At 44.8% G+C, this 26,684-nt stretch overlaps 1 protein-coding gene across 3 annotated transcripts in view; it reads right to left on the reverse strand.

The window, feature by feature from the left end:
* Nucleotides 1-484: 484 nt before the first annotated feature.
* The window catches only part of LOC116354022 (fibroblast growth factor 14-like), a 91,285-nt gene continuing 65,085 nt past the window's right edge, over nucleotides 485-26,684 (reverse strand). For 2 of the 3 annotated variants that reach the window (XM_031792779.1, XM_031792781.1), the window contains exons 2-5: nucleotides 14,936-15,046; nucleotides 14,352-14,455; nucleotides 4,146-4,344; nucleotides 485-4,059 (exon numbers count right to left, since the gene is read on the reverse strand). In XM_031792779.1, coding sequence (XP_031648639.1) covers nucleotides 3,905-4,059; nucleotides 4,146-4,344; nucleotides 14,352-14,455; nucleotides 14,936-15,046 — 569 coding nt within the window. In that variant the 3' untranslated portion in view covers nucleotides 485-3,904. Of the gene's footprint in view, nucleotides 4,060-4,145; nucleotides 4,345-14,351; nucleotides 14,456-14,935; nucleotides 15,047-24,782; nucleotides 25,624-26,684 lie in introns of those variants that run through there. The other variant, XM_031792780.1, reaches the window with a different exon arrangement.

The following is a 26,684-nucleotide window of genomic DNA, read 5'->3' on the forward strand; positions in this document are numbered from 1 at the left end:
CTTCCACACAGTCAGATGAACTCATGGATGCCATTTTTATGTCTCTGCATCCAGTATGAAATAAGTTAGAGGTAGTTTTGTGAGCTAATGCTAACTAGCGTTAGCGCAATGACTGGAAGTATATGTTATCTACTAGCATGCTAGCAGTTAAAATATACTTCCAGTCATTGCGCTAATGCTAGTTAGCAATTGCGTTAATGCTAGTTAGCAACTTCCTTCATACTGCACACAGATACATAAAAATGGTATCAGCGAGTTCATCTGACTCTGGGGAAGTAGATAAAGGGCTCGATTGCCAAAATCCTGAGGTATCCCTTTAAGGGGCTTATGAAAAAGCTACCAACTCATAGAGAGGAGATATTACCTAATTTATTTAGCTATTCGTCCTTTGTCCAGCTCCTATGCCACGTTGTGATGTGAGGAAACATTCTTTGTAATGTACCAGATTGGGACAATGCAGAGTAATGTCAATAACATCACCATGTCTCCTTCATATAAATATTTTATTCAATATGTTGTATCTGTGTATACAATGGAGACACAAACTGTACAGTGCAGACAAACTCTTTTGCATATATATGTATGTAAAGTTAGCGGTACACTTACCGACACAATCTCTTTTTTTTCTTATTTTTGTTTTGACTTGATACACATAGGCTACAGTACTACATGCTTATCTCCACTGCCTTTCTTGTTTACCATGCAACAGGTGAGAGACGTATAGACTGAGAGAGAGAGAGACAGATGGAGAGATAGAGAAAGGGGTGGGCAGGGGTAAGGGGAAGAATGAGATGGAATGTTGAGAAAGAAAGAGAAAGAAAGGGAGAGAGAAAGAGAGAGAGGTTTGTACATGTGCACAGTCAATTCAATTCAATTTGACAAAAACTGATCCAGTCTCACTTGAAGTAGTCAGTTAGAGATTCAGAATCCAGCAGCACATAGAGCTCACCGATGGCAGGATTCAATCAGAGATCTTAGAGAGAGTTTGGCCAATGCAGTCTGAACTATGACATCACAGAGCTCGATGGCAGCCACGTTCGTGTCACTGGGCAATATTGAATCCTCAAGAGGCAGCAATGTGGTGCCCAGCTCTACAGTTGGCCCAACTCTCCATATTAAAGGACTCTGGTTTCAACAGGAACAGAAACACCATTAACTCAAAGACACAACACCATCAAATTGTAGTTCTACATTTCTTTGCCAAGAACAGCAGCTTTTGTTCAGCTTGGTACAGACAAAACACTGGACAAGTACAGCAAATGTTGCTTCAACACATTCCCACAAACAGCCCAGTGGAATCTTTTCATTTTTATACACCGTACCTTTTCGAGTGGTTTCTCTATGATCTCACCCAGCTAGCAAGTTTACGGTGGCCAATGAGCAGCCTGGGCCACAGGGCAAATTCGGCATCCATGGCCCGTTTTGCTCATAGACTTTACAGTGGCTGACTGTTGTTATAAGCTCTTGGAGCTAACGTGAGCCTTCAGGTCCCAGGCACGGTTACAGGCTCAGCGAACTACCTCTGCTACTTATACAGGAAGTGACAGATCTTGATCCTCACAGTAAACATTTCAGCACAAAAACGTAACAGACCAACATCATTCCCTTATTTCATTTAGAAATAAGGGAGTTTCGGTAAAGTTTGGGTAAAGTCAAACGACGGGTAACGTCAAAGTATCAATGGCTTCTAAATGAGAAAGCTACAACTCCAAGACGGGATGGGAGGTTTGTAGTCACAGTGTGAAAGCCAACAGATATAGGACTACCGCAGCGTACCTCTTACCAATGCCAGCTAACAGCTAAACCTCCAACATCACTTCTTTGACTGGTCTGTTTAGGACTGTTCCCTGTAGTGACTCTGTTCTTTCAATATTTTTTGTACGTTCTTCGACTTTGTCAACTTCACTATGTGTGCATGTACAGGGAGCTGTCAAAATAAAGGAAACACCAACATAGTGTCGTAACAGGGCGTTGTGCCACGAGCCAGAACAGCCCCAATGCACCTTGGAATAGATTCTACAAGTGTCTGGAACTCTATTGGAGGGATGCAACACTATTCTTCTGCAAGAAATTCCATCATTTGGTGTTTTGTTGGCAGGATGACGTTTATTGTCATAAGTCTTGTCCTAGAGGCAGAACTGAGCGATTTCACCTTAGATAGGCCAGCTGCAAAGTGAAAATGGGCTTTTTGGTGTTAATTTAAGGTTAGGGTTAGGCATCAAGGTTAAAAGTTAGGTTTAAAATCAGATTTTATGATTTGTGCCTGTGCAAGCGAGCTAGTGACCACTCTACAGAACTGCCCCCAGAACAAGATTCATGACAAAAAACACTAACCTGCGTTTTGTTGATGGTGACGGAAAACGTTGTCTCAGGCACCACTCCAGAATCTCCCATAAGTGTTCAGTTGGGTTGAGATCTGGTGACTGTGCGGCCATGTGGTTTACACCATCTTCATGCTCATCAAAACGTTCAGTTACCACTTCTGCCCTGTGGATGGGGGACCCTTATCATCCTAGGGGGGCATAGCCATGGTAGCCAATATAATGGCCTGCCCAGCATTTTTATAAATTACCCTAAGATGGGATGTTAATTGCTTAATTAACTCAGGAGCCACACCTGTGTGGAAGCACATTCTTTCAATATACTTGGCATCCCTCATTTACTCAAGTGTTTCCATTATTTTAGGCAGTTACCTATACGTTGCCAGTGAAAATGCTACATGTCGGTCACCCTTGTGCAACTTTTGGCACTTTTCAAATATTGAATTGGAATTTCAATTCATGTCCTGAATTGACCATGGCTCTGGATAGAAACTCATAGCTTCTCTGGGCATGCTAGCTACTCTGCTACCATGCACTCTACCTACCTACCATGCTTTGCATCTGCTACCTCCTCAATACTACCAACGCATTAACATCTCATCCCCAGCCCCAGTCCTCTCCCTCTATACATGTCTTACAAAATACAAGTATTGCCCTCCTGTATCATTCACTGCCTAAATGAACCTACAAACACACACAGAGAAAATAGTGATAGTAAGAAATAGAATAGAGATGTGGAGGTAGAGATAGAGCGAAGCTAAGAAAGAATGAGAGAGAGAGAAACAGAGAGAGAAAGAAACTAAGAAAGAATGAGAGAGAGAGAAACAGAGAGAGAAAGAAACTAAGATAGAATGAAGGAATGAGAGAGGGAGCGAGAGAGAGAAGCTAAGAAAGAATGAGAGAGACAGAGAGAGAGAGAGAGAGAGAGACAATCATTTGAAAAATAGAAGATGACAATCCTGTTTTGTGTCTGTACAACAATCTATCCAGACCGTCGCTGGTGCATTTTGGGTATAGAATTATAAACAAACAAATTGGTAAACAGACGAACAAACAGACTGTGGTCAATATGGATGGACTCTGTTGCTATAGTGCGTCAGAGTGAGAGAGGGGGCTTATGGGTAGCCATCAGCAGGCAAGGCTACCTGGCAAAAAGGAAGAGGGAAAAAAAACGCTTCGTCATCATTCTCACAGATTGTCACAGAAAAATAATCGTAAGGATTTGAAAAAGGCATTCCGTATCACGTAGGTAGGGCATTCTGCTGTCCAAGTTTGTAGTTTATCTAGCCGATACAAATCAGCCAATCCCCCTCCTCCTCCTTCCCTTCCTCCTCCTCCTCGTCAACACCTTCCTCCTCCTTCTCCCCTCCTCTTCTCCCTTCCACCTCCCCTCCCCCATTCCCCAAATGGAGTGGTCCATTTCCTCATCTCGAACACCACTGCACCGAATCAGCCAAAAAGAGAAAGAGAGAGAGAGAGAGGAGGTGGGACTTAGCCCATAATTGACCAATCAAGGTGAGAGTTTGAGTGCAGTGGGCAGAGTCTCAAGTCTCTGTCGTGCGGGGGGAGAGGAGGGGGCAGGGTTATGTTGCAGTCTCCTTCGGGTCGGGTTTGTTGATTGGTTTGCCCCCGTTCATGGCCACTGGTTCGCTGGTTGTGCTTTTGCTGGGCGGGACTCCGGCAACTTTAGGCAATGTCTCCCTGACGTCGTGCAACGACGGCTCCTTGTACATGGCAACTACAGAGAACAGGAGAGATCAGAGTGTTAGAGCGTGTGAGTGTGTGTGTGTGTGTGCATCCATGTGTGTGTGACAACCCCCTTACCTTCTATAGGTTTGGGCAGGAAGTGAGCGGCTGGTTTGGTCTTTTTCACTCGGTTGCCCTTCATGGGCTGTCCTTCCTTGTTCAGGCCCAAGAACCAGGCCCTCCCAGACTCATTCTGTCTGTACAGCATCGACGAGTAGATCACATAGTAGTTCTCAAACACAGACTCCTTAAACTTACACTCTGCTGTAAACAGCTCCTACAGGAGACACATACACACACACACACACACACACACACACACACACACACACACACACACACACACACACACACACACACACACACACACACACACACACACACACACAGAATCAGTATCAAACATACAACAATGGACAAATTGCTACCACTTAATATTCCATTAGATGCCAGCCAAACATCCATCCAAGATTTTTATAATAGTTTCAATTCAACTGTTTCCATGACGTTTATTTAACTTCCATTGGCGACGATTTACCAACATTCAACCTGCTAAATGACTTGCCCGACGACTCACCCTGAATTGAATTCCGCTGCTGTATCGATCTCTACATACATTCAGCCTGAATCCTAAAAGTTGTTCAGCCATCCTAGAAGTTGTTTGTGCTCACTACAAAACAAATGTATCTGTGATTGGATCGTCTCTAACCAATCAGAGTATCAAAGCCAATGATGTGATTCATGGTTCATGATGGCTCGCTCTAGCCCAACCCATTGGTTTCTGGAACCAATCAGAACGTTTAGAATGTGTTTGCATTCTACAAGATGTCAGGGAGGAAAGCAAATCCAGACTCATTGTGGAGAAGAAACGCTAGTGGGGGTGGTGTTTGGCGCTGTGGCTGGATGGGCAGTCAGTCTCCTAAATGACTGATTTGTACTGTAATTAACCATCCCTAGCTTCCAGAGCCTCAGAGAGACAGATGGGCTGGGAAAACATTGAAATTCCAATCAGGTGTGCTTGTCAGTCACCACCACAAGAAAAGAGACACTCACTCACCTGTGTGGGCCTTTGTTCCCAGTTACCATGGAAACGATGGAACAGAGAAGATGGGAGGAGAAGAGGAGGAGGGTGGGGCAGTGGTTTGATGTGATGTCTAGGTGTGATTGATCGTGTTTGTGGTTGGCAACGTCTTTCCATTTTCCTTTGCTCTTTTTATGGTTCTCATTATGGTTCACTGCACTTTTCCCCTGTGTCTTTCAACTCTGTCCAATTAGCACATTCAGGCTGTGTCTCAATAGTCTAAAGTTGCTTCCTCTACTTGTCTTCTCTCTTCTCTTTCATCTGTTCTGATGTGAAAGAATTGGACAGGTGTCCACCATGTTGTTTTTACTTATCCTGTGATTTCAGATCATTTAGGATTTAAAGGCCCAATGCAGACATTTTTTATTTTTTTATCTCAACATCAAATCATTTCTGGGTAACAATTAAGTACCTTACTGTGATTGTTTTCAATTAAAATAGTAAAAAAATAAACAAAAATAGCTTCTTAGCAAAGATTGATTTTCTCAAGCAAAAATGTTGCTATGAATGTCTGGGAGGGGTTTGAGTGGGGAGGGGAAAGCTGAAAACTAGCTGTTATTGGCAGCAAGGTGAGGAACCCTCTTTCTTATTGGTCTATTAATTAATTCACCACCTGGCGACACCACCAGGCAGGCCAAAACTCCATCCCACCAAAATATACATTTTTAAACAGATCTTTCACTAAAAATACATGATCATAATTTTCACAATTTCACAGTATTATTCCAACCTCATAGTGTGGAAATATATATAAAACTCAGTGAAATCCCGCTTTTGACTACACTGGGCCTTTAAGGTGAGGTGACAAGGAGAGGAAGCCATTTTAGAATATTGAGATGGACCGGCATACTGAACAATGTTATAACACACAGGCTGTTAGAGAGAGAAGAGGCAGTGGAGATTAAAGGAGAGAAGAGGGGAAGGAAAGAATTAGAAAGAAAGGAGGACGTAGGAGGAGAGAAGAGAGAGATAAATCACCAAGGGAGGAGGATGTTTCCTGGGGGGAAACACACAAACACACAGTCTTGAAAAACTAACCTTGTGGTGACACACAATTCAGTCCCATTCAAAATCCTATTTTCCCTAACCCCTAAACCTAACCCTAGCTCCTAACCCTAAACATAATTCTAACCCTAACACTAATTCTAACCTTAACTCTAAACCCCATAGAAATAGCATTTGACCTTGTGGGGACTAACAAAATGTCCCTAGTTGGTCAAATATTTCTTTGTTTATTATTCTTCTGGGGACTTCTGATCCCAACAAGTATAGTTAAACATGTTCAAACACACACCCACCCACCCACCCACACATACACACCCACACACACACACACACACACACACACACACACACACACACACACACACACACACACACACACACACACACACACACACACACACACACACACACACACACACACACACACACAGGAAACTTCTCCTGGAACAGGGTGATCAAATAAAGATCCTACATCTGTACACACACACATGCTAGACCTTAATATTTTATAATATTAGAAACTGACTTAGGGACAGTTTTCATGCTGTGCTCTATACAGCTGAGGTCAGACCGGGGGTTAGAAGGGTGCTGAGGTCAGACCAAGGGTTAGAAGAGTGCAGAGGTCAGACCAGGGGTTAGAAGGGTGCAGAGGTCAGACCAGGGGTTAGAAGGGTGCAGAGGTCTGACCAGGGGTTAGAAGGGTGCAGAGGTCTGAACAGGGGTTAGAAGGGTGCAGAGGTCAGACCAGGGGTTAGAAGGGTACAGAGGTCAGACCAGGGGTTAGAAGGGTACAGAGGTCAGACCAGGGGTTAGAAGGGTGCAGAGGTCAGACCAGGGGTTAGAAGGGTACAGAGGTCAGACCAGGGGTTAGAAGGGTGCAGAGGTCAGACCAGGGGTTAGAAGGGTGCAGAGGTCAGACCAGGGGTTAGAAGGGTGCTGACAGTGATCCAGTATTGATCCCACATGACCACCTGGTCCCAGTGGAGACAGCTCTTATTGTTTTCTCTGTCATGCAGGAAGTGTGTGTCAGTGTGTGTGTGTGTGTATGTGGTGTGTGTGTGCGTATGGTGTGGAGTGTGTGGTGTATATTGTTTGTGTGTGAAGTGTGTCATGTGTATATGTGTGTATCTGTGGTAAGTGTGTGTATGTGTGGTGTGTGATTAAATGTGTATGTGTGTGTGGGTTTGTGTGTGTGTTTGTGCCTCCAACACGGTTCATTATCACACTGCTAATTACCCAGGGGAATTGTGGGTAAACAAGTAAGTTAAAGAAAGGAAAGAGGGTGAGAGGAGGAGGACTGGAGAATGGCAGAATACAGGACAGAATTAACACTGTGAGAAGGAACTAGTGAAACCTAGAGACCTCTTTAGATGGAGTGTTTAAGTCTTAAAAGGGCAATCTTCATTTTTGGCAAATATCATTTTTGTATAAGTTATCTTTTCTAAAGTATTTTGGCCGTAAACCAAAAAAGCAATACGATACTCTGAGAAAAATGGTGGAAACATTGTGTTCAGTTCTACAGTTGTCTGTATCTCTTCAGATGCCATAAACTGTTAACATGGAGAGGTATAGAGTAGCATCCTTGCTGTTGTGTGTCCTGTCTGGTTGTCCTTTAGTGAGGATGACACCATGCTCTTCCTTTCAACTCCACAAACCTTTCATCTAGTCATCCTGTCCTGTCTCTGGATCCAACACGCACGTGCACACACACACGCCACAAGGTCTAGGTCAGAAAACAGATGCTCTGGTATAGAGAGGAAAAGTGTGAGAGAGAGAGAGGGAGAGAAGAGGAAGAGAAGAGAGACTGATAGAAGGAAGAGGAAGAGAGAGAGAGAGAGAGAGAGAGAGAGAGAGAGAAGAGGGAGAGCGAGAGAGAGAGAAGAGGGAGAGCGAGAGAGAGAGAGAGAGAGAACGAGAGAGAGAGAAGACGAAGAGAGAGCGAGAGAGAAGAGAGGGAGAGAAGAGGAAGAGAAGAGAGAGAGTAGAGGAAAAAAGAGAGAGCGAGAGAAGATGAAGGGGGAGCGAGAGAGAGAGAAGAGAGGGAGAGAAGAGGAGGAGAGGGAGAGAAGAGGAAGAGAGGGAGAGAAGAGGAAGAGAAGAGAGAGAGCGAGAGACGAGGAAGAGAGAGAGAGCGAGAGAAGAGGGAGAGAGAGAGAGAGAGAGAGAGAGAGAGAGAGAGAGAGAGAGAGAGAGAGAGAGAGAGAGAGAGAGAGAGAGAGAGAGAGAGAGAGAGAGAGAGAAAAGGAAGAGAAGAGGAAGAGCGAGAGTGAGAGAAGAGAAAGAGAGAGAGTGAGAGAAGAGAAAGAGAGAGAAGAAAGAAGAGAAAGAGAGAGAGAGAAAAGGAAGAGAGAGAGACAGCAAAAGAGAGATATACACACAGCCATACAAAGGTTTAATGTATTTCTCCACCAAATAAACAAATAACAAATGATCCTCCAGCCAATATCTGAGCTACAGTATGTGTGTGCATACGGCCCAGGGTAACTTCTGTCTTTGTCCCTCAAAGCCGCAACAATCCTTTGCCAAGATAATCCATCCGCCTGACAGGTGTGGCATATCAAGAAGTTGATTAGAACAGCATGATCATTACACAGGTGCACCTTGTACTGGGGACAATAAAAGGGCACTCTAAAATGTGCAGTTGTGTCACAACACAATGCCACAGATGTCTCAAGTTTTGAGGAAGCATGCAATTGGCATGCTAACTGCAGGAATGCCAGATAATTGAATGTTAATTTTTCTACCATAAGCCGCCTCCAACGTCATTTTAAAGAATTTGGCAGTAAGTCCAATCGGCTTCACAACTGCAGACCACGTGTAACCACGCCAGCTCATGACCTCTACATTCCGGCTTCTTCACCTGCGGGATCATTCGAGACCAGCCACCTGGACAGCTGATGAAACTGAGGAGTATTTTTGTCTTGTTATAAAGCCCTTTTGTGGGGAAAAGGTGGCACATACAGCATCTATCTCACTTATGTTTTCCTCCATAGTATTAACATGTACAGGATATGATAGTTCTCCCTCCATAGTATTAATATGTACAGGATATGATAGTTCTCCCTCCATAGTATTAACATGTACAGGATATGATAGTTCTCCCTCAATAGTATTAACATGTAGAGGATATGATAGTTCTGCCTCCATAGTATTAACATGTTGTAATGACGTTGGCCTGTGGGTAAGGTTTATGACCCCCCCCCCCATAAATACCTTTCTCCCCTCTCTCGCTTGACTCTACTGAAGGACTCTTGAATAGCCTTTGTTAAACATAGAGAGTCTGGGAACATCAAACAAGTGGGGGGAAAGGAACCATATTTCGGTAATAGAACCAGTTGAAAATATGCGCTGGTACTTAATGAATATGATGTCAGTTCGGTTGTCATCTGAGACATTATGACTGATGACAGGATGACATAAACTGTATCTGGGAAAGTCTACACATTCTAGTTATCAGATTCACATGGAATTGTTGTGCAATTTAAATGTTTGAATATGAAACTATTTGTGAAAAGATTAAATGTAATTTTAGCTTCCAAATGAGAGAATTGAGTTTTCATAAGGTTAGGGCTCTGCTCAATCATTGGCCCGCCCGTGTGAAGAGACATGGGTTATAAACTATGAAAAACACCCTTCTCTCCCTCCACTATATAAGCCCTTGACGAAAATGTAACCTTCTGTTCCGAGGATGATAAGACGACGGTCCATACGTTAAAAAGGACTAACATGTCAACTCCAGAACTAAGCCAACCTCAGCGTGGGCTTTGGTTGCGAATGGTATGAACTTTGAACTCTTATTCACTACAGAAGTGATACCTGCTAGCTGTTGAGTTAGCAGCGGCCGCTGTATACGTGGGCTAGGAAAGGATGGATGACGTATCCAGTCTAACACACAACGACAATACTACAACGTATCCAATTTACCACCAGAGATATTCTTCCAAGGACAGGAAGATCGCTGTTGGCCAACACGGCCAGCATCTACGACCAACCTACCGAAGCGCAGCTCAGAGTAAATATTTATTGCATTTTCCTTCTCCAAATGGACGGTAATTTAGAATGCATAAGATAATGTATTTACGATAGCATGGCTTCTCCCTTTGTTCCTCAGTCTTCCTGCTCTTTCACTCAAACCCAACCCCCTTTCCTTTGTGTAACCAGCCGTCATGTCGGCTCCGTCCACCAGGGACATTTTCTGTACGACATAATTTGCATTCTGTGTATATGTAATTCTGTGTGATTAGTTAGGTATTTAGTAAATAAATAATTAAACCCAATTTTGTATTGCTAATTCAACTTGTTAGCCAGAGTTCGTGTAGATAACCAAGAGTTTACAACTTTCAGATGAGACTAAAATAAGGTGACGATAGATATTGATTGCTATTGATGTAAAATATTACTAGGTCTTTAAGAGTTTATTCGGAAGATAACAGCTCTATAAACACTCTTTCGTGGTGCCCCGACTTTCTAGTTAATTACATTTACATGATTAGCTCAATCAGGTAATATTAATTACAGAGAAAGGATTTTATAGAATAGCATGTCATATCACTTAATCCGGCATAGCCAAAGACACGACAATGTAGAGGATATGATAGTTCTCCCCCCATAGTATTAACATGTAGAGGATATGATAAGTCTCCCTCCATAGTATTAACATGTAGAGGATATGATAATTCTGCCTCCATAGTATTAACATGTTGTAATGACGTTGAACCAGTTGAAAATATGCGCTGGTACTTAATGAATCCATAGAAAACTCTCAGACCCGATGGTGAGGGCTACAGTATATACTGTACACTGTTTTTGTTACTATAACGGTGTAAACCAACCTACAGGTTTCCGTGTAAACTATGTGTGTGCGTTGTCTGTGTGTCTGCATGAGTGTCTGCATGAGTGTGTGCTTGAGTACTCAGATGTGTGTGTTCTTCACACTCTTCAACACACACTCAGAGCTGGTTTCCTCTTGCCCAGCGTGGTTGGTAATTAACACATACCAGATCATTTCACACTAGGCCATCTGTTGACTGCAGAGACAGAGACCGAGAGAGATGGATGGATAGAGACGAGTCTCTCTCTACAACCAGAGAGCCGTCTCATCTGTCTGACAGATGTGTAGTACTATAGATAATCTTGATGCTTCATCTTCAGGGGGAGTAACACTACAACAATCTACTCTGGATCTTACTCTTAAGGGTCGGCCATCTTGTGTCTTTGTGATTCATCAAAGCAGCGCCTCTATGAACCATTTAGTTCCAGGTAGTTGTCAATTGTGTTGAATTCTTTGAAGTACTAGAGCAGCATATATGTTGTATTATTCTAAAACATAATTCTTCGGTAAAGAACAGGTAATATCTGTTAAATCCCTAACAGCTTTTTTGTTCATAGTCAGCGGTGTGTGTGTGTGTGTGTGTGTGTGTGTGTGTGTGTGTGTGTGTGTGTGTGTGTGTGTGTGTGTGTGTGTGTGTGTGTGTGTGTGTGTGTGTGTGTGTGTGTGTGTGTGTGTGTGTGTGTGTGTGTGTGTGTGTGTGTGTGTGTGTGTGTGTGTGTGTGTGTGTGTGTGTGTGTGTGTGTGTGCGCGCGGGTGCATGTGGACAGGACTTCCCCCATCAATAATATAAAAAGCAGCCCTCCTCCCTCTGTCTCTAACTGAACAGAGAAACAGAACATAACATCTCTCCTCCAATAAGGACAAAACAAGCGGCCGGCTGCTCTCCTCTCGGCAGCATCATGTCACTGTCCCTCGCTCCGACACAGTGAGGAAAAATACAGGATACTTGACTGCTCTGGTGTGTCAGGGTCGGGAATAATTCATATTTCCCTCCCTCTCCATGTCTCACTCCCTCCCACTCTCTCTCACCATCTTTCTCACCACTTCACTTTCTCTCAAGGAAGCCCTCAAGTTTCCTTGGAGACAAGGAGAGAGAGGAGGGTTTGGGTGCAAACGGATGTGGATTTCTCTCTATTTCTATCTCTCTCTCTCTTTCTCTCTCTGCTGGTCTTCTCCATACAAAGCTCCTTGTTAGAACACTACCTGTCGAAGCAGAAGCAGCTGATGTAATTCCATTATTATGTGAAGAATAAAGAGGATGAGTGATGGTGAATTCACAATGAGAAACACGAAGGGAACTGTTCTTCTGATATATCTGGTGTCATATAGTGACATGTCCATTGATTCATCACCAACCCCATAAAGACTAGAGAACTATTCAAGATAAGAATCTTACTGAGGAGCTAAAGAGAAGATGAACTCTTGTGCCTTACCTCGGGTAATGACCAGAGGAGGCTGGTGGGAGGCGCTACAGGAGGACGGGCTCACTGTAACGGCTGGAATGGAATCAATGGAACGGAGTCAAATGTGTAGTTTCCATGTGTTTGATACCGTTCCATAGATTCCATTCCAGCCATTCCAATGCTCACGTCCTCCTATAGCTCCTCCCACCAGCCTCCTCTGGTCATGACAGTATTTAGTATTCATGACGCATGTTCCCCTTCATACGAACCCGGGGTGAACCAATGGTCAGACAGACAGCACTGTACACATAAAATAAGCCACGGGAGATTTTTTGAGCGAGAATAAAGACGACTTTCGATGTTAATAAGAAGGGTCTAGAATCGTCTTATATGGTGAGCTACCGAGTGACTAGGACAGGCAAGCCCCTTACTATTGTGGACGACTTAATTCTTCCTGCTGCCACGGATATTGCTGGGACAATGCTGGGGAAAATGCCCCAAAAAACTAGACAGACAATGCCTTCATAAACAACACGACGCATCAGTGACATGGCAGGAGAAACAATTACTGCTTCGCATTCAAGCCAGTGAATTATTTGCGTTACAGCTGGATGAGTCAACAGACGTGGCGGGCCTGGCACAGCTCCTGGTATATGTCCCGTTACGTTTATGGGGGTCAATTAAGGAAGACATCCTCTTCTGCAAACTGCTGGAAACCCAACATTGCAGAGTTATGTGCATCCTGTCAAGCACACCCTTCTCATTAACCTGTGGTGAGTTATTCACCATTTTTGATGAACAAATAAGGTTTTATATGTAAGATGGCTAAATAAAGAGCAAAATGATTGATTATTATTATATTATTATTTGTGCCCTGGTCCTATAAGAGCTCTTTGTCACTTCCCACGAGCCAGGTTGTGACAAAAACTCACACTCATCATTGGGAGCCTGTGTGGCAAAAAAACAACATTTGATAGAGCGCTGACCCTGGTGCTGGAGGGGGTACAGCTGACCCTGGTGCTGGAGGGGGTACAGCTGACCCTGATGCTAAAGGGGGTACAGCTGCCCCTGGTGCTAGAGGGGCTACAGCTGACCCTGGTGCTAGAGGGGGTACAGCTGACCCTGGTGCTAGAGGGGGTACATCTGACCCTGGTGCTAGAGGGGCTACAGCTGACCCTGGTGCTAGAGGGGGTACAGCTGACCCTGGTGCTAGAGGGGAGGGGGTACAGCTGACCCTGATGCTAGAGGGGGTACAGCTGACCCTGGTGCTAGAGGGGGTACAGCTGACCCTGGTGCTAGAGGGGGTACAGCTGACCCTGGTGCTAGAGGGGGTACAGCTGACCCTGGTGCTGGAGGGGAGGGGGTACAGATGACCCTGGTGCTAGAGGGGAGGGGGTACAGCTGACCCTGGTGCTGGAGGGGAGGGGGTACAGATGACCCTGGTGCTAGAGGGGAGGGGGTACAGCTGACCCTGGTGCTAGAGGGGGTATACAGCTGGAGGTTGAATGTTTGAAGGGGTACGGGACTATAAAAAGTTTGGAAACCACTGTATTAGACAAATCCTCACTATAGCCTCTGGAGAAACGTACACGTATTCCTCCTGAAGGTTCCAGAATCTTGTTGAACCCAGTGTGTCTACAGGACAGCTGGGCTGCATATTAGTACGGTGACTGAGTGATATAAAGGTTGCGTTTACACAGGCAGCCCAATTCCAATCTTTTTTTCACTAATTGGTCTTTCAACCTGTCAGATCTTTGGCCAATAATTGGGCAAAAGATGGGATTTGGTCTGCCTGTGTAAACTCAGCCTTAGATAGTTAGATCAATCTGTTTTAGGTGGAATAATTACACACATACACTTATAGAAGAAAACTGAGTATTGTCATAGTAGTCAACAGTAAATCAGCTCAACCAAGATGGCCGCCCGCCTGGCACACGTCATCATCAGCACTGGTCTGTACTCACTGATGAGTAGAGGTGTCCCTCCCCGTTCATGGCGATGTACAGACCCATCTTGACTGACTGGATGGCCACCACTCGAAGGCCCACTGGGATGAGGTTGAACAAAGCTGAGAGACAAATCAGCACAGTAAAGCGGATTGACAATCTTACCGATAGAATACACATTATTGTGTGTGTGTGTGTGTGTGTGTGTGTGTACGTAGGATACGTATGCATCTATATAAGATTCAGATACTCAGTCAACCATGTGACACAGTTCCACACACACACACACACACATGACTAGAATGGAACGATACAGTATATACAGTAAGCTACCAGAACACTTAATCACATGAATGGATCACGAGACGTGTATGAGACTTGACACATGCGTGTAGTAGCCTTGTGAGAAATGACATTAGTCACAGAGCAGTGTTCATCTGGACTTCAGTGTGTCAGTTCTCATTTGTCCATGTTTGACATGTACTGCATGAGATCTGTGATTGGATGACTTCTGATAAAATGTCTGTCACTGGGTTGACGGAGGTTGCCACTCAGCCACTCAATCTACCCCCCTCTGTGTGTGCATGTGTGTTCGGACTCACAGGAGTTAGTGCCGTCATCTTTGGTCCCGTCCAGACATCCATCTGGGTTCATCTGCAAGTAGTATCCCTGTCTGCAGTACAACCTGGTCACTATGCCCTTAAGCTGTGGATCTAGAGGTAGAGAGGAGAGAGGAGAGAGGAGAGAGGAGAGAGGAGAGAGGAGAGAGGAGAGAGGAGAGAGGAGAGAGAGGAGAGGAGACAGGAGAGAGAGGAGAGGAGAAAGGAGAGGAGAGAGAGGAGAGGAGAAAGGAGAGGAGAGAGAGGAGAGGAGAAAGGAGAGGAGAGAGAGGAGAGGAGAAAGGAGAGAGAGGAGAGAGAGAGGAGAGAGAAGAGAGGAGAGAGAGAGAGAGAAGAGCGAGAGAGAAAAGAGAGAGAGAGGAGAGAGAGAGAAGAGAGAGAGAGTCTCATTATTAAAAGGTGGGCTGGCTTCAGTGTAAAATATCTAGACTACATTATTCTGAGGTTTCTTTTATCTTCGTGACAATATCAGTCTGTTCTCACAAAGAAAGAGCGAGCAGACAGACCGGAGCTCAGGAGAAAAAGCTCTTAATCTCAGAAATGTCTGAGAATGTCAGCATGTGTGTGCAACCCAGTCCACACCCACACAGGCCCAAGACTTCATTATGTTCTCCCCCAACTCCCTGTCACAAAACAGCCAGAGAAAGAAACATGTCAAACAGAGAAACAGAGAGAGAAACAGAGAGAGAGAAACAGAGAGAGAGAAACAGAGAGAGAAACAGAGAGAGAAACAGAGAGAGAGAAACAGAGAGAGAAACAGAGAGAGAAACAGAGAGAGAAACAGAGAGAGAAACAGAGAGAGAAACAGAGAGAGAAACAGAGAGAGAAACAGAGAGAGAAACAGAGATAGAACAGAGAGAGAAACAGAGAGAGAAACAGAGAGAGAAACAGAGAGAGAAACATGTCAAACAGAGAAACAGAGAGAGAAACAGAGAGAGAAACAGAGAGAGAGAAACAGAGATAGAAACAGAGAGAGAAACAGAGATAGAAACAGAGAGAGAAACAGAGAGAGAAACAGAGATAGAAACAGAGAGAGAAACAGAGAGAGAAACAGAGAGAGAAACAGAGAGAGAAACAGAGAGAGAAACAGAGAGAGAAACAGAGATAGAAACAGAGAGAGAAACAGAGAGAGAAACAGAGAGAGAAACAGAGAGAGAAACAGAGATAGAAACAGAGAGAGAAACAGAGATAGAAACAGAGAGAGAAACAGAGAGAGAAACAGAGAGAGAAACAGAGAGAGAAACAGAGATAGAAACAGAGAGAGAAACAGAGAGAGAAACAGAGAGAGAAACAGAGAGAGAAACATGTCAAACAGAGAAACAGAGAGAAACAGAGATAGAAACAGAGAGAGAAACAGAGATAGAAACAGAGATAGAAACAGAGAGAGAAACAGAGAGAGAAACAGAGATAGAAACAGAGAGAGAAACATGTCAAACAGAGAAACAGAGAGAGAAACAGAGAGAAACAGAGAGAGAAACAGAGAGAGAAACAGAGAGAGAGAGAGAAACAGAGAGAGAGAAACAGAGAGAGAAACAGAGATAGAAACAGAGATAGAGAAACAGAGAGAGAGAAACAGAGAGAGAAACAGAGAGAGAGAAACAGAGAGAGAGAAACAGAGAGAGAAACAGAGAGAAACAGAGAGAGAAACAGAGAGAGAAACAGAGAGAAACAGAGAGAGAGAAACAGAGAGAGAAACAGAGAGAGAAACAGAGAGAGAGAAACAGAGAGAGAGAAACAGAGAGAGAAACAGAGATAGAAACAGAGAGAGAAACAGAGAGAGAGAAACAGAGAGAGAGAGCGTAAGAGAAGGATTTTAGAACAGTGTTCTAGGGCTGAGGAGAAAGAGAAACAGAGAGAGAGCGTAAGAGAAGGATTTTAGAACAGTGTTCTAGGGCTGAGGAGAAAGAGAGAGAGAAACAGAGAGAGAGAGCGTAAGAGAAGGATTTTAGAACAGTGTTCTAGGGCTGAGGAGAAAGAGAAACAGAGAGAGAGCGTAAGAGAAGGATTTTAGAACATTGTTCTAGGGCTGAGGAGAAAGAGAATAAAGGAACAGAAGGAGAAGCCATGGATAAACAGTGGTGAAATAGCTGGACCCAACACACACATACGGTGCATTCAGAAACTATTCAGACCCAGTTGACTTTTCCCACATTTTGTTACGTTACAGCCTTATTCTAAAATGGATTCAATACTTTTTCCACCTTCATCAATCTACAGAAAATTCCCCATAATGACGAAGCAAAAAGAGGTTTCTAGACATTTTTGCAAATGTATAAATAAAAAAACGGAAATATGACATTTACATAACTATTCAGATCCTTTACTCAGTACTTTGTTGAAGCACCTTTGGCAGTGATTACAGAGTCTTAATCGTTAATTATGACGCTACAAGCTTGACACACCTGTATTTGTGGAGTTTCTCCCATTCTTCTCTGCAGATCCTCTCAAGCTCTGTCAAGTTGGATGGGGAGCGTCGCTGCACAGCTATTTTCAAGTCTCTCCAGGGATGTTCGATCTGGTTCAAGTCCGGGCTCTGGCTGGGCCACGCAAGGACATTCACAGACTTGTTCTGAAGCCCCTCTTGCGTTGTCTTGGCTGTGTGCTAAGGGTTGTTGTCATACTGGAAGGTGAACCTTGCTCCGTTCATCTTTCCCTCAATCCTGACTAGTCTCCCAGTCCCTGCCGCTGAAAAACATCCCCACAGCCTGATGCTGCCACCACCATGCTTCACTGTATGGATGGTGCCAGGTTTCCTCCAAACGTGACGCTTAGCATTCAGGCCAAAGAGTTCAATCTTGGTTTCAATAAGACCAGAGAATCTTGTTTCTCATGGTCTGAGAGTCTTTAGGTGCCTTTTGGCAAACTCCAAGAAGGCTGTCATGTGCCTTTTACTGAGGAGTGGCATCTGTCTGGCCACTCTACTATAAAGGCCTGATTAGTGGAGTGCTGCAGAGATGGTTGTCCTTCTGGAAGGTTCTACCATCTCCACAGAGGAAATCTGGAGCTTTGTCAGAGTGACCATCGGGTTCTTGGTCACCTCCCAGACCAAGGCCCTTCTCCCCCAATTGCTCAATTTGGCCGGGTGGACAGCTCTAGGAAGAGTCTTGGTGGTTCCAAACTTCTTCCATTTAAGAATGATGGAGGCCACTGTGTTCTTGGGGTCTTTCAATGCTGCAGACCTTTGTTGGTACCCTTCCCCAGATCTGTGCCTTGTCACAAACCTGTCTCGAAGGTCAACGGACAATTCCTTTGACCTCATGTCTTGGTTTTTGCTCTGACATGCTGTCAACTGTGGGACCTTATATAGACATGTGTGTGCCTTTCCAAATCATGTCCAATCAATTGATTTCACCACAGGTGGACTCCAATCAAGTTGTAGAAACATCTCAAGGATGATCAATGCGAACAGGATGCACCTGAGCTTAATTTCGACTCTCATAGCAAAGGGTCTGAATACTTATGTAAATAAGGTATTTCTGTATTTATTTTTAATACATTTGCAAACATTTCTAAAAAGCAGTTTTCACTTTGTCATTATGGGGTATTGAGTGTAGATCGACAAGGATTTGTTTTAGAATAAGGCTGTAACATAACAAAATGTGGAAAATGTGAAGGGGTCTGAATACATTCTGAATGCACTGTACACTGACCGCACCATCCTGCCTCACACACACACACACACACACACACACACACACACACACACACACACACACACACACACACACACACACACACACACACACACACACACACACAGCACCCTCCTGTGTCTCTGTAGTAATGAAGGATTCCCCTTCTGTTGACATTAATATTAATCTGATGCTCTGCACATGCAGACCACACCCAATGCACTCTCTCTCTCTCACTCGCTCTCACTCTCGTTCTCCCTCTACACACACATACACACACACACACACAAACACACTCACACTCGACACACACTTTCTTTCACACAAACAGACCACACCCTCTTCTGAGTCTCTACAGCAATGTGGAGATCCCCTCTGAAGGTGTTGTTGGTTGTGGTGATGTGTGTGTGCCAGAGGAAAAAAAGGTATGCTCCAATGAACATGATAGATTAGAACTGCAGACGAGACTGACCCAGTTTAGAAGAGCGAGAGAGGGAAATAGAGGAAGAGAGAGCGAGAGAAAGGGATTTTCCAGTTTCCACACCAGGGACAGGGGAGGAATGGTTACCAACCCTCTACACTAGTAGTCTGTCTGTTCAGCTCAACGTTCAACCACCTGAGAATACATTTTAGAAGACCTTAGACAACGTCTGGTCATTTTAATTTGGGGGTGAAAAACCACTTTAACCGTCTATTACTATTCAGTCTTTACTAATGACCAGAACAGAGTAGAGATGAGGAGATAGTGGTGGAATCACTGAGATGAGAACAGAGTAGAGATGAGGAGATAGGGGTGGAGTCACTGAGATGAGAACAGAGTAGAGATGAGGAGATAGGGGTGGAGTCACTGAGATGAGAACAGAGTAGAGATGAGGAGATAGAGGTGGAGTCACTGAGATGAGAACAGAGTAGAGATGAGGAGATAGGGGTGGAGTCACTGAGATGAGAACAGAGTAGAGATGAGGAGATAGAGGTGGAGTCACTGAGATGAGAACAGAGTAGAGATGAGGAGATAGAGGTGGAGTCACTGAGATGAGAACAGAGTAGAGATGAGGAGATAGGGGTGGAGTCACTGAGATGAGAACAGAGTAGAGATGAGGAGATAGGGGTGGAGTCACTGAGATGAGAACAGAGTAGAGATGAGGAGATAGAGGTGGAGTCACTGAGATGAGAACAGAGTAGAGATGAGTAGATAGAGGTGGAGGAGATGAGAGTAGTGTAGATTATGCTCTAGAAGGACTTCAACAGTACAGATTCACTTAGAGAGACCCATTTAAACACTGTTTAATCAAGTGTGTCAGGGCTTCCTCTAATACCTTAATGAGTCTCTCTGTGTGTGCGTGTGCATGTGCGTGTGCGTGCGTGTGTCCTTATGGAAATCCTGTTCCGTATGAGTGTTAAATGAAGGAGTGTTATCAGACCATTGACTTCCACTCAGAGACAGAGAGGGTATCAGGAAGACACATCTGTACCTTAACTAGACTCTCCTAAAGACCCTCCTTTATGGATGGTTCATCCTGGGTCTGGTTTCCCTGAGCCTCTGTAGAGTTACATAGTTCAAAGCTGCACAGTCAAACATGACATGGAATGTGGGGAAAAACAAAGCCCTTTTCCTAAAGTGTGTCTCTTTTTCAATGGAATCACATGGTCAAGACGACCCCAAAAAAATACAAAATTCCCAAGCTTCCATAAATCTTACTAACGGAATTGTATTTCTTAACTTTGGGAATTCTGTCTGCTTCAACAGGCAGGGTCTCTTTCCTTCCTCACTGACCTGCTGTGTGTTACTGAGGAGAAATTCCCAGATTCCCATATCCTGTCTGTTACTAGGGAAACTGGTCCAGGATTCCCTCTTTGTCTGGGTTGCCATGGATACAGTCTCCTGATCCCAATGTCCCTGTCTGCTTATCCAGAGGAAGGTATTTCCCCGTCTTTGTCTGCGTTGCTCCAACACCGCTAATCTCTGGTTATCCTCCCCATGAGGATCCATATCATTTTAATCAAAATGATATCGACCTATTGAATAGAACATGTATTGAATAATGCCTGTCGCCATAAATCAAAATGTCAATATCATACGATTCTGTATTGCACGAGAGCAATCATTACAGTAGTTGTCATCATTGGTAGGCTACTCTAAATCAGGAATATATGGACTCTACATGGGCTCTCAGGTCAACTACAGATGGTGGACGTTCCTGTAACATACATGTACTAGGGATTCTATGACCAATGATTGATTTCTGCTATGTGTGACTACTTGAAAGAAGGTGTAACATTTTACACTACTTCAAGAAGCAGAAGAGGAGAGGGTGGCTTTTCACAGTATTTGAACATTACCTATGAGAGAGAGGGAGAGAGAGAGAATGAAAGATGGAAAGAGGGAAGAGAGGCATAGATAAGGAGGAGGAGAGAATATGTTTGCCCTTCAGAAAACCTTATGTGTGTGTCGCCAGGATTCAGACCCAGTCACGCAGTCAGAGTGGCGATAGGAGAGGAGAAAAGAGAGGCAAGAGGAGAGGAGAAAAGAGAGGAGAGAGGAGAGGAGAAAAGAGAGGAGAGAGGAGAGGAGAAAAGAGAGGAGAGAGGAGAGGAGAAAAGAGAGGCGAGAGGAGAAAAGAGAGGAGAAAAGAGAGGAGAGAGGAGAGGAGAGGAGAAAAGAGAGGTGAGAGGAGAGGAGAAAAGAGAGGTGAGAGGAGAGGAGAAAAGAGAGGCGAGAGGAAAGTAGAAAAGAGAGGAGAGAGGAGAGGAGAAAAGAGAGGTGAGAGGAGAGGAGAAAAGAGAGGTGAGAGGAGAGGAGAAAAGAGAGGCGAGAGGAGAAAAGAGAGGCGAGAGGAGAGGAGAGGAGAAAAGAGAGGCGAGAGGAGAGGAGAAAAGAGAGGCGAGAGGAGAGGAGAAAAGAGAGGCGAGAGGAGAGGAGAAAAGAGAGGCGAGAGGAGAGGAGAAAAGAGAGGCGAGAGGAGGGGAGAAAGAGAGGAGAGGGAGAAAAGAGAGGTGAGAGGAAAGGAGAAAAGAGAGGTGAGAGGAAAGGAGAAAAGAGAGGCGAGAGGAGAGGAGAAAAGAGAGGTGAGAGGAGAGGAGAAAAGAGAGGAGAGGGGAGAGGAGAAAAGAGAGGTGAGAGGAGAGGAGAAAAGAGAGGTGAGAGGAGAGGAGAAAAGAGAGGCGAGAGGAGAAAAGAGAGGCGAGAGGAGAGGAGAAAAGAGAGGCGAGAGGAGAGGGAGAAAAGAGAGGCGAGAGGAGAGGAGAAAAGAGAGGTGAGAGGAGAGGAGAAAAGAGAGGCGAGAGGAGAAAGAGAGGCGAGAGGAGAGGAGAGGAGAAAAGAGAGGCGAGAGGAGAGGAGAAAAGAGAGGCGAGAGGAGAGGAGAAAAGAGAGGCGAGAGGAGAGGAGAAAAGAGAGGCGAGAGGAGAGGAGAAAAGAGAGGCGAGAGGAGGGGAGAAAAGAGAGGAGAGGAGAAAAGAGAGGTGAGAGGAAAGGAGAAAAGAGAGGTGAGAGGAAAGGAGAAAAGAGAGGCGAGAGGAGAGGAGAAAAGAGAGGTGAGAGGAGAGGAGAAAAGAGAGGAGAGGGGAGAGGAGAAAAGAGAGGTGAGAGGAGAGGAGAAAAGAGAGGTGAGAGGAGAGGAGAAAAGAGAGGCGAGAGGAGAAAGAGAGGCGAGAGGAGAGGAGAAAAGAGAGGCGAGAGGAGAGGAGAAAGAGAGGCGAGAGGAGAGGAGAAAAGAGAGGCGAGAGGAGGGGAGAAAAGAGAGGAGAGGAGAAAAGAGAGGTGAGAGGAAAGGAGAAAAGAGAGGCGAGAGGAGAGGAGAAAAGAGAGGTGAGAGGAGAGGAGAAAGAGAGGAGAGGGGAGAGGAGAAAAGAGAGGTGAGAGGAGAGGAGAAAAGAGAGGTGAGAGGAGAGGAGAAAAGAGAGGTGAGAGGAGAGGAGAAAAGAGAGATGAGAGGAGAGGAGAAAAGAGAGGCGAGAGGAGAGGAGAAAAGAGAGGCAAGAGGAGAGGAGAAAAGAGAGGTGAGAGGAGAGGAGAAAAGAGAGGTGAGAGGAGAGGAGAAAAGAGAGGCGAGAGGAGAGGAGAAAAGAGAGGAGAGAGGAGAGGAGAAAAGAGAGGTGAGAGGAGAGGAGAAAAGAGAGGAGAGATGAGAGGAGAAAAGAGAGGTGAGAGGAGAGGAGAAAAGAGAGATGAGAGGAGAGGAGAAAAGAGAGGTGAGAGGAGAGGAGAAAAAACAGGCTCTCGCCTGAGGATATATGGCCAGGCTTCAACCAGAAGCTACCACAGCTGGAGGGAGGGAGGGAGGGAGGGAGGGAGGGAGGGAGGGAGGGAGGGAGGGAGGGAGGGAGGGAGGGAGGGAGGAGGGAGGGAGGGAGGGAGGGAGGGGATAGTGGAAGGAGAGAGGAGGAGGAGAGAATGGAGATGAGTAGTGGAGGAAACAAGTTGTAAGGGAGGAAGGAGGAGAGAGGGAAAGAGAGAGAAGAAGGGAGAGGGGATTGTCTAAACATCAGCATCACAATCTGAGCGAAAAGAGTAAGGGATTATACCTCCCCTCCAACACACACACACACACACACACACAGCCCTGTAAACTCTCTCAGATATCAGATAGGGATACCACAGAAGTTTTCATCTTTACATTCTGAGAATTCTTATATCCCAACACGTCAGCTGAGAGTGTATCAGAATGACTCCAGCCTCCTAGAACTGCTCTTGTTCATTTAGATGGTTGAGAATGTTCAGAAAGCAGATGGGCGAGACTAGAGATTTGGAAAAGAGATTAAGATAGAGAGATGTACTGTATCATAAACAGAGGAGACCCTGGAGAGAAAATGGTAGATGAAGGACGGAGAGAGGGGGGAGAGAGGGGGAGAGGGAGGGGGGCAGTAGTTCCTTCTGGAATCAAACCAGACATGACCTTTTCTCTGTCTTACTGAAAAATGAATCGGGATCAAAAGAGATGTTCAACAGATCAAAGCACCATTCCTTCTATCCCACCTTCCATCCTTCTCTACTCTTCTCTTCCCTTCTTCCTTCACTGCCTCTCCTCCCCTTTTCATCCTTCTCTTCCTCCGTCCATCTCCTCTTTCTTTCTTTCTCTGCCCTCCCCTCTTTCATTAATCTCCTTTTCTTCCCCTCTCTTCTTCCTTCAATTCCTCTCATCCTTTCCCCTTTCCTCCTCCACCCCCACCTCCCCTTGCTCTCCTCTTCCTCCTCTCTCTCTCCCTTCACACCTCTCCTTACTCTCCTCCTCCTCCTCTCTCTCTCCCTTCACACCTCTCCTCCTCCTCTCGTTCCTCTTACCCCCTGCTCACTCCAGGTTAAGAAACCCTGAATTCATATTTCATTTTTGACAGGATGCTTGAGGCAACTCCCCTCAACTACGCACACACACACACACACACACACAGCATGTGTCTCAGACTGTACTGTGTTCTACATGCACCCCATCTATAAGGCCACTGGTTGCACTGAATGTCATTGGCATTGACAAAATGGCTGTCACTTGACTGAGGTTGCTGCGCTCACAGTCAGTCACCCGATCTCTCTCTCCTGAGACCAGTCATGCCAGTTACCCCCTGCCATACAGAGCTTGTCATGATGTCATTTTCGTATATTGGTGGTGTCAGCTATACTGTATGTATGAATCAAGATATGTCAAATTCAATAGACTACGTTTCAAAAGCTGTCTGTTCTTTGACTCAACCTGATTCAAGTTCTGTGAAAAATACCAATAAAATAGCCAACTGTTTGGTGAGATATTTAATACGGCAACATGATTCACCTATCCACCCATCAAACGTATTTGAATCTGTATGTAACACCTAACTGTAACATCGATTTTGTCCGACTCAAACCCTTCACTCAGAAAGGCAATCAGCAGTAAACCAATCAATGAAAGATTAGGCTAGAAATCGTTATTTTCCCACTTTAGTCTCAACTCCTAGGCTAATTAAAATGCGTAATTTGAAGCCTTGTCGAGAGGACGAGAGAGTCAATGTTATCACAATAACTATATTTGTAAGGAATGAAACAGCAATGTGGTCAAACTTACCGGCCACACTGCTTAGGCTACTTTCGTTAACTACCTGTTTGTATGAATGCATGTAGGGGTAAACTATTGAACCGTTGGAGGTAACGTGAGGCTGCTCTCTCCCTCGCGCATAATGACAACCGTAACGTGTCCATGCGTCTCCCGCGCTTTCCGCTCAGCCCACACCTTGTCTCCGTAGCCTTCTCTTCTTCAAGCCGAAGATTCTCACTTTGGAGAAGATGTCGACCAAATTCCCGTTACAAAGTCCTTTATTCTTGTTGGGGCTTCGCCTCCGTCGGTGTGGCGTCGGCCGGTGGACTTGTTGTTCCCGTGCCTGTCTCTTCTGTCGTATCAAACCGCTGGCAATAGCTGCCATGTCTCAACCGAAACAACCCGGGGGAAAAGGAAACACAGAGCCCGTTCCCCGTTTCCCTTTGGACACGGAGCGCAGACGGAACAACAAGCGATTATGTTCGGTCTGCAGCTACAGCCCCATAGTTGTGTCTATAACATGTATCTTTTTATCCGTCAGAAAAACATTTCGACACTACGCAATCAAGTCCAAATACCACATTTCGGTGAGGATACAGAACATTGCGTTGTCATTTTATCATGGCCATTCAACAATTAATAATCTGTCACCGCTGTTGTCAAATGATTTCGAATTTGACTGCGTGAATCCTTGTAGAGAAGAAGGTTTTCCAAACTGACAACATTTCCGATATCCGTACTTGGTCATATTTTATCATTAAATATCTGTGACGTTTGATGTCACATAGTCCAAAAACACGAAAATAATTGTCGAAAGGTTTCGTTCTTCTCCTCGTCCAAAAATGTTTAGACTACCTCCCGTCTTCTACCAGTGATCGACAAAAAAAACAAGCCTATCGAAAATGTGAACATGCGAATTTGAAGCCACGCGCTAAAGGAGTCTGTCAGACATACTCTCAAAAACATACGGAGCGATTTTAACGTAATTATCTCGTGAAGGACGCAAGCCCCAGACGCTGCCCGGGTGGGGCTTGCTCCTTGGAAGAGAGGTGTGTGATGCTTGCCTCGCGCGCACAGATTCACCAAGTCCGTATGCAAATCCGCCAGTCTCTTCTCCAAAAATAGAAAAAATAGAAACGAATAACGGAGGAGCACACAATGACCAAATCGGGACGATTGGAATCAAATAACTAAATACTAATAATGATCATCTTGTCTTAAAAAAAGGCCCGGAGGAACTTCTCTGCATCAGGTAAAATGGTGACGCAATTTTATTTCACGCTTCAGAAACTTCATCCAGCACGTCGGCACTGTTTTTCCTCCGTGAGAAGGGAAAGGGGACAGGACACGACTCCTGTTGGCTCATGAATTGCTTTCAGATATGAATAAGGGGTGAAAAAGGGTAGGCTACATCAAACGCTCTCCTTCAACTCATCAATCAAAGGAAACGGGAACAGCCAGACCATTCAGATGAAAACAAGAGTCTGTGCGTCAGACCAAAGCCCCCTCGTTCTGGAGAAACGGTTCGGAAAGAAATACCATATAAATGACCACAAGCGAGTGAACACCCTCCGCATAAACGTAACCATTAGCACTAGACACCGACTGAAACTTGAGTATACTGTATACTGTCTTACTCCAACTCCAACTGTTGCTAATACATTGTATACACCGTCCGGACACTGATTGATATATCGTGTTGTGTATTTCACAAGAAGCAGACACCGAACCGGAGATAGACATGTAACAGTATAGCCAACGTTGAGAATGTTTACACCTCATCTGATGTTAATCTTGATCAGATGAAAGATAGAGACCCAGCACATTGTCAAGTGGAGAATGTCCCCAAAAGGTTTAATTAGCAATCGAATGTTCTTTAGTATAGGCCTAGAAATATCACGTGCACGTGTAAAGAGATCCCAGTCAGCGCCACTCCTGTATTCCTGCATTGAGTCATGTCCAAAAACACGGGAGTATGGAGAAGTGTTTTCCCCCTTATATCACCCAACACAATCATTGAGACACAATCCATAAAAGACGGCATTAAAACTACAATCAAAATGGCAAAATAGTCCGTGTCATGGCATCTATAATTCA

This window comes from Oncorhynchus kisutch, linkage group LG16 (assembly GCF_002021735.2).
Source record: "Oncorhynchus kisutch isolate 150728-3 linkage group LG16, Okis_V2, whole genome shotgun sequence".
Lineage (NCBI taxonomy): Eukaryota > Metazoa > Chordata > Actinopteri > Salmoniformes > Salmonidae > Oncorhynchus > Oncorhynchus kisutch.